At 45.4% G+C, this 14,502-nt stretch overlaps 1 protein-coding gene across 1 annotated transcript in view; it reads left to right on the top strand.

Annotated features, from left to right (window-relative positions):
* Window positions 1–14,502, top strand: part of HYDIN (HYDIN axonemal central pair apparatus protein) — a 234,138-nt gene that overhangs the window by 49,890 nt on the left and 169,746 nt on the right. Inside the window, 6 exon segments of the mRNA XM_060253816.1 lie at window positions 163–262; window positions 5,438–5,556; window positions 6,525–6,748; window positions 8,685–8,752; window positions 10,375–10,607; window positions 12,268–12,368. Of these exon segments, the coding sequence (XP_060109799.1) occupies window positions 163–262; window positions 5,438–5,556; window positions 6,525–6,748; window positions 8,685–8,752; window positions 10,375–10,607; window positions 12,268–12,368 (845 nt within the window).

Here is a 14,502-nt window from a genome sequence, read left to right on the forward strand (position 1 = left end):
GTAACAGCCTCTGGTAAAACTGGTGCCACTTAGCAAAGAACAAAGTGTTGTTTCCAGCTGCAAAGGCAGATTTTCTTGGTTTTCAGGAGGAGGAAAGGGCAATGTTGAAAAAAAAGATCCTGAATGCATTATGTGGTTTTTTCCCCTTCCCTTTGTCATTAGGAGGGAGATGTCTGGCCCAATTCCACAACTGAAGTTAGCGTGATCTTCAGACCTCAAGAAGCTGGGATTTATCATCGCACTGTATATTGTGATATCTCAGGTATTGCATGCCCACCTCATACAGAGCCCATGGGAATTTCTTCTAAATGAGTATCTTCAGAGCCCACCTTCTCATGAATTTCTGGCAAGTTCCCTTCTCTCTTAATTATGCCAGATTCCTGCTGTCTTCATGAGAGTGGGGTGGGGGGAATTGGGAGAGAGCCCTGTCTGGAGTGCTGTCGCATTGTCTGAATATTTTGGGCTGCACTTTGCCAATGAGTCCTGGGAACTGGACTAGTGTCTGTATAGCAACGTGTTTCTTGTCTACTGCCCGTCTGTTGCCCTTCTGGTAGAGACAGCACATTGCAATAGAATCACAGCCTACATGGGCCCATCATGAATGAGCCCTACCTCCATCAGGCAGGCGTTTTCAGGCAAGTGGTGAACACGAATAAGAACCTCAAGTGTTTCCTGCCCCCAGTTTTTCCAGAAGGAAAACTGAGATGAGTTCTTTGACAGATACTGTTAGGGATTCTTGGGGAGCTTTGGAGACAGCAAGGTTGGATGGATGTTATGCCAAAGGTTCCTCAGCTGGTGGTTGAGGTGCCAATAAACATGAAGGCCTTTTATAAATTATAAGCAATTAGATGCAATGAAGCCCCAACAATCCGGTTATTAAGTTAATGGCTCTTAAGGGAATGGAGAGGGAGGAGGCACAACATTTTTCCTACAATGGTTTTCCTCCCCAGTCTCTCCTCCCCCCAAAAAATAACCCAGTTTGCCTTCCATATGTTTATTTTATTTATTTTTATTTTGTAGGCTTATATTCCGCCTTTTCCTGTAACCGGGCTCAAGGCGGATCACAACACCCTTGTTTGCCCTTGAAATGGGCATTTAGGATCACATGGAGGCAATGTGGTGTTGGCCTAAGGACAAAGAGACTTGGGTTCAGATCTCTGCTTGTACTGCAGCTTATTCTCCCTCAGACTATCCTACCTCATTAGAGTGATGTGCAGGTAAAAAAGGAAACACACCAGAGTTCCTTGGAGGAAGGGACGAATGAAAATATACAAATAGAGGGAAAGTTGATTGAGGAGCAGAATAGCCCATTCTTGAAAAGGCACATTGGCCTCCCAAGGGGTGGGAGTGAGAGAGAGTGTATGACCCTCCTTGAAGCACTGGTCTTGCAAGCTGTTCTGTAAAAATCCCTGTCATTAGGGTTCAAGACGCTGAAGAAGCTTGTTAGCTAATACTATGCCACAGGTCTAATAATGCGGAAGGACTGATGGAATCCCCATGGAAACTCATCACAAGGAGATCCTGTTCAGACAGAGAAGGGGAAGAAAGTCTTCCACTGCAGCTGTTGCCCAGCAGGAGGGAAGCCAGACAAGTAGAGGCAGTGGCTGTTCACTCATGCAGCAGGAGAGGAGACAAGATGAGATGGCACCAAGCCTTTGCCTTGCCTTCTGCTCTGAAGAGGAATTCTGTGACTACCAGAGGGGTACCGTCAAAAACAAAGGCAGTCTAGAGAGCGAGAAGGATTCAGGCCCCAGTGCCTTGGGGATGCCCCATTTTTGTTTGCATCAAGTCGCAGCTGACTTGCAGCAACCCTGTTAAGAGTTTTCAAGGCAAGATGCATTCAGAAGTGGTTTGCTATTGCCTGCCGCTTCGTAACAAGCTTAGCTTCCAAGATTAGGCTAGCTTGGTCCATCCAGTTCAGGGCATTCCCAGTTTAGCCACTGCTTAACATAAGAACATCAGAAGAGACTTACTTGATTAGACCTGTGCTCTATGTAGTACAGCCTCTTGTTACTCACAGTGGCCAACAGTGTACTCTGGAAGACCAACAACATGTCATAGAGCAGGGGTGTTAAACATGTGGCCCCGGAGGGCTCCTATCAGGCCCCCAAGCAACTGGCTGCCTCCTGCACTGGTATTCAGAGGTCTTTACCTCTGTGATGAGGAAGAGGACAGGATGTAATGCTGTATAAGATAGGGTTGAGGCCACTGGCACACCCACCTTGGGCCTTGGCAGCTGCCCCGTGAAAGTGCCCCTGAAACCAGTTCAGGTCAGGCAGCATGGACTCTTTATGAGGAAATTGTCAGGGCCAGCTCTTGCAACTACCAGCCATGGAGCTGTGGTAATTACAATGGGAGGCCTTTACAAGGCAAGCCCCATGCTATTCTCTGAAAATAAAAAAAAAGTACTTCCTCTGGCATTTATATTCTGTACGTGAGGGCTGTACAGTGTGCCACAGACAGACTACAAATTAAAAGTATCTACTTACGCAGCAGGAGTTAAGCTTTGATGAAGCACACAGTGATGTTCTCACTCAAAACCCAGAAGGGGGGATGCTTCCCTGGAGGGCCCACCAGATTTTATCCTTTCATCTTCCAGTCCCTATATAGATGGGCTTTGTTGTTACAAATAGGGAGGTCTGCCATTTTAGTAGGATCTCCCCCAACGCTGGGACAAAAGCAAAATTTGAATTTCACTGTTTGCACTCCAGCTGGCCGTGAATGGGCTTGCAGAGAGTCAACTGCACTGACATCAGTGGGCTAGGTTATGAGTGGGGTTGGGGGGAGCCAGCTGTACATTGTAAGGCTAGAAGACAAAATCAAAGCTGTGCAGAATGCTTGCCCATTTCATTTTTCATGGTGAAAGTAGTGCTTGGGCCAAAGTGACTGATTTACATCATTTGCTGCTCTTTCTTCCCCAATCTGCACCTGCTTAGTGTCAACAATATGAGAAAACCTGTACGAATTGTGTTTGGGGTGTACTTAACTGCCCCAGTCCAGATTCCAGTGTATCTTGCCATGCAATCCTAAGCACAGTTACACCTTTTGAAGTCCAATTGCCATGGACTTCAATTGCCATGGAGAGCTATAAGTCTGCTTAAGGTGGAACTCTTGGGTCGTTTCGCACTCACCTTCCGCCGGCGCGACCCCCCTCTTCACCGCGCAGGATCTGCGCGGATTTCGCACTAAACGCTGCGGAGCAGCCAGAAAAGCCGGAAGCTCCCGTCGCAAAAGCCGCGCAAACGCCAAACTGCTTTTTGGCGGTTTCAGTTTGAGCAGCTTTTGCGCCGGGAGCTTCCGGCTTTTCTGGCTGCTCCACAGCGTTTAGTGCGAAATCCGCGCAGATCCTGCGCGGTGAAGAGGGGGGTCGCACCGGCGGAAGGTGAGTGCGAAAACGACCTTGGACTTATTCCCCACTTACTCTTGCTTGCCGCAGGAAAGAGGTGGAGTGAGTTGCAGCCTTGTGGCAGCTTGTGCAAAATCAGATGGAAGCCCCATGGAGAAGAGGAGTGTGAGACTGGGACAAGGCTAGTGGGGAATCGGTCAGTGTAGTAAAATGCCACCAAGCTAATCCACGTTTGTTGCAGTAAAAGGGAATGTTTCTCAACACAAATGCCCTTAGCACAAATCTCTCCAGTTGAGGAAGGATGTTTGTTTTAGGTAAATGTTCCCTCCTCTCCTTCCCTCTTTGCATATCTAGTAATTAAGGTGATTGTTATGCTAGAGCTAGTTAGAGAGCCAGTTTGGTGTAGTGTGCGGACTCTTATCTGGGAGAACCGGGTTTGATTTCCTACTCCTCCACTTGCAGCTGCTGGAATGGCCTTAGATTAGCCATAGCTCTGGCATACGTTGTCCTTGAAAGGGCAGCTGCTGTGAGAGCCCTCTCAATCCCACCAGCCCTCTCAATCCCACCAATGGGTGTCTGTTGTGGGGGGAGAAGATATAGGAGATTGTAAGCTGCTCTGAGTCTCTGATTCAGAGAGAAGGGTGGGGTATAAATCTGCAATTCTTATTCTTATTATTCTTATCGTCATCATCATTATTATTTTACAAAGCCATTGTTTTTATTTTAAACTTCAAAGAACAAAAAACTAAGTTTTGAGTCCAAGAGACTAGGATACTAACAAACTGTCATAAATTGTCATCTTGATAGATCATTGTGAGCTCTTGAGGGTCTTCCCCCTTAATTAGGGTTGCCAGCTCCAGGGTGGGAAATATCTGGATATTTTTTTTGGGGGGGGGACCTGAGGAGAGTGGGGTTTGGGGTGGAGAGGGACTTAAATGGGGTGTAATGCCGTAGAGTCTACCTTCCAATGCAGCCATTGTATCTCCAGCTACCACTTGGAGGTTGACAACTCTAACTTTAATTGCCTCAGGGGACAGTGCCCTTGATTATGACCATACCGATTGCTGGCAACCCAGCACTTACTTCCAGGACAGAGGAGCTTATGTAATCACTGGTGGCAAACCAGTGACCAGGCCCCCAAGAGGGAAATTGCCCTAGGACTTGTTGCTTCACATAAGAGCACTTTCCCTGGATAGGTATATCCTACACAATGACCAGCAATTTAAAGAAATGTTGTGTGGTGGGGAGAAGAAGATGATATTGGATTTATATCCCGCCCTCCACTCCGAAGAGTCTCAGAGCGGCTCACAATCTCCTTTACCTTCCTCCCCCACAACAGACACCCTGTGAGGTGGGTGGGGCTGGAGAGGGCTCTCACAGCAGCTGCCCTTTCAAGGACAACCTCTGCCAGAGCTATGGCTGACCCAAGGCCATTCCAGCAGGTGCAAGTGGAGGAGTGGGGAATCAAACCTGGTTCTCCCATATAAGAGTCCGCACACTTAACCACTACACCAAACTGGCTCTCCTTAGGCTTTATTTCATTTATTAGATTTCTTTGCAATTATCATAATTTCATAGTGCTATAGAACAAACAAAACATTAACATCACAAAATAAAAGATCAGTTCAAGTGCTTGATTGAGAGTGACAGCATAAAACGAGCACTGTGTTAAAGCTCAGAAACATCAGTTAAACTTAAAACCCTTGGAAAACAGACAGATTTTCACCGCTTGCATAATACTTCCCGAGGTGAGGCCATATGATCCTATCAAGGCCAAGCATTTCTGAGCTCTTTAGCAAGTACTGAGAAAACCCCATTAATTTTAAACTCAGGAAAGACCCCCCTGGATCCTACTGAAGATGTGAGACATAAAGAAACAGCAGCATTCAGACATCAGTAGTCAGATTTCAAACTGAGAAGAGAAGAAAAGCTTTTGGGATATATAGCCTGAAAATGAAGTTTAGTTGAGCCAATTTAACCACATTCATGGTGGCAATTACAGAACAATATAATTTTAAAAAATCCAACAATTTTCTATAGCTGTAGTTCTCTGTTTTGTGACAATCCTTATGAGGGGTACCATCTCTGCAGGCCGTGAGAACAGACTTCCTCTTCGCATCAAAGGAGAGGCCATGGGTCCCAAGCTGCTTTTCAACTTTGACCATCTGAACATTGGCAAAATTTTCATTGAGTCAGCCCACAGTTATGAGGTGAGCATTATTACTGATCAAATCTGTGGCCTGCTGAGGAGCTCATGGGAGTGAACTGGTGTTTTCCACATAAGAACAGGCTTGTATGGATTCCCCATCGCTGCTGCTGCTACCGCCAATATAACACAGTGACAACAGGGCTTCCACATGGCAGGTCTTATCACAATGTCACCTCTCCACCACCATGGCTTTTAAAATTCTTTTTTAAAATCTGCAAATTGCACATCATTGTGTCATTATAACATTATGGTGGTTTTTCTCTGTCCCCTCCCCCAATTCCTATTTTTTTTCATTTTTGATCCCAAAAGTTTGCAGTAAAGCAAAGATTAATGGGGAAAGATCAATTCACAGTCAAGGAAATGCAGCAACATGCCCTGGGGAAGTGGGAGAGAGAAAACACACTCCCGAACAGCATTGAACCCAGGGCTAATAACCTGTATGGACAAGGTCTCTGGTTTATCCTCTCCACAATGCATAGAGACACACTGAGCTGAGAGTAAGTGACTTGCTCAGCAGTGAACTCAGGTCTCTGGGTCCTAAGCTTTACTTTTTATGAATTGGGCTGTACTAGCTCATAGCATCAGCCGTGGTGGTGGAGAGGGCTGTCGAGTTCAGATCCAGTGAGAAAAAGCACAAGATGTATACTCTTAGGTATTGCTGCTGCCAGATGAATGTATTGTAAGCTGCCTCAAACCAAGAAGAAAGGCAGGGTATAAATGTTTTAATAAATACATAAAATGTGACATCTGTACTTCACTAACAAAGTCTCAACTCAGTTTTATTGGTCTATAAAATTTAGAGGGAGATTCTGCATGTGGGTTGCTTGGAACAGAAACATTTTCATTGTCTCCAGCCAGCATCACCACTTTGCTCCTTGGATTTAATTGGGAAACCTAAAGCAGTTCTGCCTTTGAGGTAAGACATCATTCCTTCCTGTTCTTTCCTTCTCTTTGCTTTCTCTGCTGCAGGCCATTTTGTCTAACCAAGGAGCTATTGACGCCCTCTTTAGCCTGACATGCACAGCTACTCCCCTGGGCTCCTGCTTTAGTTTTCAGCCCAGTGAAGGTATCATCCAGCCTGGGGGCCATCAAGCCATTCAGATCACCTTCAGTTCCACTGTCCTGGGAGAGTTCTCTGAAGAGTTCCAGTTCAACGTCAATGGATCTCCCCAGCCTGTGAACCTAGTAATTAGGTAAGCTGGAAAACCAGTAACAGTGAAAAAATCATACGTTCTGAAGTAGTTTGGAGTCAGAGCTGATTTGTGGGGGTGGGGTTTGGGATGAGTAGGGGGAGGCCTAATCATAATAGCTGTAAACATGCCATGTTCTGGTTGTTGTGCCATGTGACCAAGGAATGAAGCTCAGTAAACAGCTAGTCAGATCAGGGTGCTTTCTCTTGTGGCTCTAGCATGAAACATAACTGACTGGAAAGAGCAGAAAAAAACATGACATTAGAAATGGCCTAAAATTATACTTTGCAGCTGGAATGTAAGGTGTGACTCCTTCCTTTTGTTTTTCTGGAAGTCATAATGGAGCACTGTAAAGCCAATTTTTGGAAAAACAAAAACAACAGTGGAACAGGCTTTCTTGGGAGGTGGTGGGCTGTCCTTCAGAGGTTTTTAAACAGAGGCTAAATGGCAAAAAGGTGATGTCATCGCACCGGGGATGTGGCATCAGGGACACTCTAGGACTTGCGATAAAATTCTGTGGTACCATAGAGTTTTGCCATGATTCCTAGAGTATCGTGCTGGGAATGCTCTAGGATTTGCGATGAAAATCTGTGGTACCATAGAGTACCATAGAGTTTTGTTGTGAGTCCTGGCATGACATCCCCAGCAACAATGATGTCACTTCTGAATGACACCATCGCGCAAGGGATGGCATGCTGTGACAGGGCTCTTTGGGGGCAGGGATCCCCCTGGCAGCCTGCTTCCTGCCGGCAGGTTAGGGCCTCCGGACGGGGGATCCCCCACCCTGTTTGTCAGCCCTATGTGGTCCTTTCTTACATGCCCAGGAAATTGTTGTTCATCACTTTGGGATCAGGCAGCAATTTTTCTTCGGGCCAGTTTAGCCAGGAACAGAGGCGTCACTAGGGTGGGTTGCACCCTGGGGTGTAACTGATTCAAGTCACCCCCCCCATTGGGCATCACCCCTTTTGGAGGGCTGCGTCACCCCCTCTGCACACAACCCCGCCCACTTCACATGGCCCCTCCCTCATCCGTAATCCAAGATACCAGTTTTGCAGCATTTAAGTTTCCCCCACTCACCCACACGCTTTTAGCTGAGCCGGCGGCAGCGCGGCCCCGGTTTCAGAATCCCGGCCAGCCCACACACAGCAGCAGCATTCTAGTCCCAGGGCCAGCCCCTTCCTGTTGGGGGGGTCCATGGGTCAGTGCCTGGGGCCAATGAGAATGCTCTGGGGGAGGGCCGATGGCCCCCTTGGCCCTGCCCTAGTGACGCCGCTGGCCAGGAATCCCTTTTTTTGCCATCTTCTAGGTGTGGAGCAGGTGTCATTGGGTGTGTGTGTGGGGAGATTATTTGTGAGTTTCCTGCATTGTGCAGGGGGTTGGACTGGATGACCCTGGAGGTCCTTTCCAACTCTATAATTCTATGATTCCCATACTCCCCCCTCTTGAGGAATGAATTGGTAAAATAAACTCTTGCTCAAAATGTGAACAGTTTTTTCCATCTCATGGATTTCTGCCCAAACCCACCCAGAAAAGCTGTTGAAAACTGTATTGATAGCAAGTCAGGGAAAATAATTCAAAAAATTTTGGAGGAGCCAATGATAGAGAACAAATATGGAACAAACAGCAACCAAAATGGGCTGAGTCATGTAGACCAGGTATGGCTCCCAGGTGTGATGTAGTGGGCAGGGATTTCTCAGCCTGCAACACTTTGGTGCATGCACAAAACAACAACAAAAATGGAAAACCAGTCCACAATGTGAATGTGAACAGATAGAACACTGATGGGGAAAAATGAAGAAAATGTGTAAATGTGTATTGATTGCACTGATAGCGTGATAATTGGAACTGCCATAGCACAGCTGGAGTGTGGAAAACACCACTGTTAAGTACATTTTCAAGCATTCACATCCTTTCTTAATTCTCTGTGTCTTCCTTCTAGTGGCTGTGTTATTGGACCTACATTTCATTTCAATGTCCCATCCCTCAATTTTGGGAATGTCTCCTTTGGTAAGTTTATGCCATTTAGAACAGTGGTTGTGTGCTGGACATTCTTTAAGGATTATTAATTGCAACTAGTTGTTTCCAGCAAGGGACAGCTGTCTTCCTTTGGGTGCTCACAAGCACCCAAAGCCACAGTGGGGATCCCTTCTTATTTGTCCTTCTGCTGATATTTTCTTTGAACATGCCCGGATGACTTACAGCACACCCTGGATAGGCAAATCATAATAGAGTACAAAAGGAGAAAGGGTATGATATGGAGGGCTAAATGTGGGTGGCAGAAGGTGTAGGCAAACTGAGGCTGTGGTTTTAGGATGATTGTAGAAGTGGGTTTGGAGGCAGGGTTTGAAAAAGGAGATGACAGGTATTCCAAAATAAGCATTGTGGTGGGGGCAGGAGGAACTAACAAATGAAGGAAAGGATTATGATGTTCTTGCTGTCTTACTACTGGGTACAGGGCCAACATAACAAAGTATCAGGTCCTACCTGCATTGGTAGAAATGTATTTGAGCTCCCAAAACCTGGCATTTTAAAAATGTTTTTAAACCACAAAGAAGAGAAGCAGTCCTCCAAGAAAAATTCTGGAGCCACCATTGAACAGCTGCTGTTCGGAGTACCAAACAATTTTATCACCTGAAAGAATGAAACACATAACGGCTTTGCTGGCTGATCTGAAGAGTTGGCTGAAAGAAACTCCAGACAAGGTTTTGTGGCCTTGTGATTAATGCTGGCTAATTAACTTTCCGCATGGCAATAGTTCCTCATTTTCCTTTGTTGCTTCTAATGTATCTGCTGGGCTTTAATGAAATGGCTTTCCCTGAGTGGTACTTAATATGGCAAATGCTGGTGGCCTTCTAGCTAAACACTGGAAGCAAGAACAAGTACCTAATTTAGAAAATTGGCCATGTTAATGGACAAAATCACTATGTTAAAAGCTGACGGACACAAGAAGCATAATGCACAGATTCTATACAGGCAATGATAGACTCCTTTTCTTGCTTTTTAGAACCAAAACTTGCCAGCTGAGTTGGCAAAGAATGAAATACTAAATTGGATTTGATCCTAAGATGAAAAAATTATTTAAGGACTTGGACAATCTACATGAAATAACAGACTAGGACATTAGAATTAATGTTGTACTATGAATGATTTGTTTAAATATATAAAAGTGTAAATTGCAAGCATATGAGTGTGTGTGTATATATATATATATATATATATATATATATATATATGAATAAATTCTCATATGCTTGCAATTTACACTGGCTGTGTTATCTAAAAGATGTAGGAAACAAAAGGGAAGTTGGGCACACCAGTAGAATTTCTCCTGGAAAAGTTCAGTTTTGCTCGTGTTCAGACCTTTACAACTCACCAGTAGGACTTGGTAGGCATTTTTTCAAGAAACGTTTGCCTACTTCTGATCATTAACTGACTGATGCATGAGGGAGCTGCCTTGCTGTGTAGCATAAAAGTAGAATTTATGAAGCCCTCTATCCATTTTAAATCATACGTGTCCTCAGGAACTAACTGTGCCTAGGGCTGAGTTGTTGATTCACCACGTTGAGTGATCCTGGATATATAGACAATCTTATTATTAATGCTTATTGGGTGACAATATTCTCTTGCAGGTTTTCCTCACACTCTTTCCTGCTGCCTCAGCAACACATCTCTGGTACCGATGACCTTCACCCTTCGTGTCCCAGGAGATGGCTGTGAGCCCAGTGTCGAGAGTCAAATTCAAGCCTCTGACATTACACGGGAAGACTGGAGAAAGGCACGGCTTGGAAGCGTGAGGCCCAAGGAATTTACCATCACTCCCAGCCAGGGTACCATCCGTTCCCAAGGGCTAATGGATATCCAGGTACAGTGCCACTTAAGGCTGCCATTTATCCTGGGCAGCGGATCTGACAGCAAACTGAATACACAGAATTTATGCTGGTTAGATAGTACCTTCTGTCAGCACAGCCACAGGGCCTTGACTGAATTGCAGAATTATCCACTTGAAAGTTAATTTAAACAACAAGAGCAATTACGCTTTTTCAAATTAGAAGCCAGCTACCTGCAACAAAAGAAAAAGAATATTTTCCAGCTCTCAGCTGCCGCTTCTTCCTTTTCAGCATTTAAAAAACCCTGCCTTTTTCCTCTCTGCTCTTACCACTAAATAGTTCTTATCCGTGCTCCAATCACCTCTTCTAAGCCATTGTAACTCACTTCTTGAAAACCTTTCCACCTGCCATCTCTCTTTCTCTGCCCAGTCAATATATACTATCTGTGTTAAATTTCCCTCTCTTAACACACTAGCCTCTCCCCAAGGGCCAATATCTTGCTGATTCCCCATTGGGACACGAAGATAGTCTTCTGTGAGTTCTGTGCTGGGAACTTATTTTGCAGACATGTGCAGGCCTGATGGGGATAGGAACGCATGCTGGGAGGGGATGCTTCAGTCTCCCCTCCCCTTTGCCATTTGTCCAACAGAAAAAGCCTGGGGAGCTGTCATTTGCCCTTATGGAGAAACTTACATGTATGGATAGCAATCGACACATAAATTCTTCCAGCAGGTTAAGTGATGGCTCCCTGGGATTGGTTTAGGTTGGGAATATGGTGGTCAGAAGGGAAGGCTGAAACTCCCACTCTCTGAATTCAGTCCACACATGCCTGGGAATTAAGTTCCCACACCACAGAATTCACATTGCACATCCAGCTGAAAGTCCTCATGGCAGAGACATGTCTGCCATATAGACTTAGTAGCAGGGCTTTTTTTGAGCAGGAACGCAGAGGAACACAGTTTCGGCTGGCTTGGTGTCAGGGGGGTGCAGCCTAATATGCAAATAGGTTCCTGCTGGGCTTTTCCTACAAAAAAGCCCTGATTAGTAGCATCTGAATCGTCCCTCAGGTGGACATATACTTGCTAGGAGGCTGGCTTAAAGGGCAGGCAAAGCTATCCCTTTGAATTCAAAAGATTTTATGGGTGGATTTCCATGGAAATTCTGGGTGACTTTAAGCATTACAACATAGTAATATTCTTTTGCAAGTGTCTTCATTAAACATATTGAACAAATTCCAGTGCTGAGAGGCCTGTGATCTACAACTGAAATCTGCAGTCTCTCTACTTAGTTCCTAACCTAAAGTGGAGGCAGCTTTGCTTTATGTCCCCCATCCATGTTGTGGGATCATTGCTGAATTGCTAGCTTCATTTGCTGAGCCACCCAAGCAGTTGTTGCATTAAAGGCATCCTGAGGATTGTGCCAAAGTGATTTGGAAATTCATAAGAGGCATCTTCATAAGTATCTCTTAGTCACAGTTCTTAGTCATTTGCATTCCTTTAGCATACTTCTCTTTGTACCCTAGGCTGCTTTTCTTATATTTTATGTGCCTGCCTTCTCTTAGGATTAGGAAGAGTTCCGTTCTTTGGGGTGGGCATTGAAATTTGCTGAAATAAATGATAGATGACTTGTGGACAGCTGCCGCACTGTGGTCGGGAACTTTGCTCCTGTAACCAAAATACTTCTCTCCTGTGGCAGGTGACCTTATGTTCCAATACTGTGAAGAAATATGAAACGGCGCTGGTGGTAGACGTGAAGGGTATTGGCGAAGAAGTGCTGGCACTTCTAATTACAGCAAGGTATTGTCACTTTCACCGCTGCACTTACTGCAATGAACTGTGTTCTGTGCCACAGAACAGATGGAGGAGCTTGTGATGACTCCACTGAGAATACTGGGGGGGGGGGGGGGGATGGGAATTAGTCTTGTGATGGTTTCCTGGATTGCCTTGCTCTGCAAGAGGAGAGAGGAGCTGACTGTTATGAAGTCTGGGGTTAGGCGGAAACTCTTCAGCAGTTGCTCCAGCTTTCTCCCTTTCATTAACCTTTTTGTTGCTGTTTTTGAACACTTATTAAGCTATCTTATGCTGAATCAGATCCTTTGGTTCACCAAGATCACATACTGTCTGCTCAGACTGGCAGCGACTTTCCAGAGTCTCAGGAAGAGGACTTTCACATCACCTCCTACCTGATTCTTATGACTGGAGATGCTGGAGATTGAACCCGGGACCTTCTGCAAGCTAAGCAGAGGCTGTACCACTGAACCATGGCCCTTCCCCATGGCCCCCCTTTTCCTTCAAGCTGCTTAATGGCTGGCTCCCGCACCAGCTGAGAGTGGCTGGAATCTGGCTAGCTGCTCCCATTTTGTTTCCTGGAGAGCTTTGCTCTGTAGCTAGGTTAGAACCTTACCTGCCTGCTGGAGAGACTGGTGCTAATCTAGTCCCTTTTCCAAGACATGACCAGAAAAAGAAGGAAGGATGGGAAGGTGAAGGAACATGAACTTTGTTGTCTTGGCCTGCTGGGGAAGTCATGTCCACTTTGGGCAATGGCACCTTCTCCCTTTGCAAACTTGCTTGCTGTTAAGTGAGTGCTGATGCTTCTCCCTCCCTGGCTGTTTGCACACCTCTCACAAAGCATTTGAACATTTGCCTAGGCAGTCACCTTGCTAAGTGCTTTGCATCATCCCAGGTGAGCTTCTGACTCAGTCTGCTGCCAAAGAAGTCTGCTAATAGGTTCAAGGGCAAAGGTCACCTGAGAGAGGGCCTGTCTCACCTCAGTGCTCAGGATGGGACAAGCATGTCCCCAAACTGCGACATGAAGTCAGCCATCAGAATGACAGTCCTCTGACAAAAATGTTTAGGGTCCTGGTGTCAGTGTAAGGGAGGTTTTTGACAAAATTGTAACCCTTCCCCTTCCCCGCACCCAGTTTATATCCCCTAGGCAGAACAACCCATTCAAAGTCAAGGGATATTTCAAATGGGATAAAACAAAAAAGAGTCTTTTAGCATCTCAGTTTTTGTGGGGCTCCAACCCCTCTTTGAGAATGGGAAAAGAACAAAAGAAAATGGAGAGAGAGAAATTGTGACCTCCCAGTCTGTGGAATTTTTATCTAAAGTTCAAAAGTGTGTAAGAACAGTACATTCTTGACAGCTGTAATTGGTGATATAAGCAAGGTCACTTATGGATGTCAAGCAGTTGAACACCTGGAGTGGCTAAAGAGGGTCTCTGCTCTGTTTAGTTTCTAGTTGATATAATCAAACCTACTGATCAGTTGTAATCCTGCTGTGTATATCTGTCTCCCTCTGGCCAAATGTTCACTTCACGTTGCTGATAAAGTAAGCTTTAGGGACGACAGAAGCCGATGCTTCAATAATTCTATTAGTGTTTAGACTCCTTTTTGTTTTTTTACTGTAATGGACTATGATGGCTACCCCCACTTGAACTGGAAATGAGATAAGACGACTTGAGACTGAAAAGGTGAAGCCTTGCTGTGCTGCAGAATGAATGAATTATGTCTGCGGTTACAGCATGAGGCAGACTCATCAGCTGGATACATCTGGTTGATAGTTTGTGCAGATCTATGAGCAGCTGTGTTCTGAAGGGCTTAAGAGAGACAGATGTGACTCTGAGCCTGTGGGCTGTAGGGAGTTGTCTATCAGGGACCCTTTTGGTGCAAAGAGCCTCTCATCCTGCTATCCTTCAGAGGCAGCAAACAGTGCATGTGCCACTGAAACAGAGGATGCATTTGTTTTCAAGACTGTGTGGACTCTTTAGTGCTATTGTTTTTGGACAGCTGAGTTGGATTTCAGAGGCAGCTTTGCAAAGTGTGTTCTGGGGATTCATATCTATGATCTCCTGTGGAATTTTTTTTCTTTCTTCATTAAAACAGCTGGATGCTGGTGATTAGGACTAGAGCCATGGTGCTTAGGGGAGGGC

The sequence above is a fragment of the Heteronotia binoei genome, chromosome 14, assembly GCF_032191835.1.
Source record: "Heteronotia binoei isolate CCM8104 ecotype False Entrance Well chromosome 14, APGP_CSIRO_Hbin_v1, whole genome shotgun sequence".
NCBI lineage: Eukaryota > Metazoa > Chordata > Lepidosauria > Squamata > Gekkonidae > Heteronotia > Heteronotia binoei.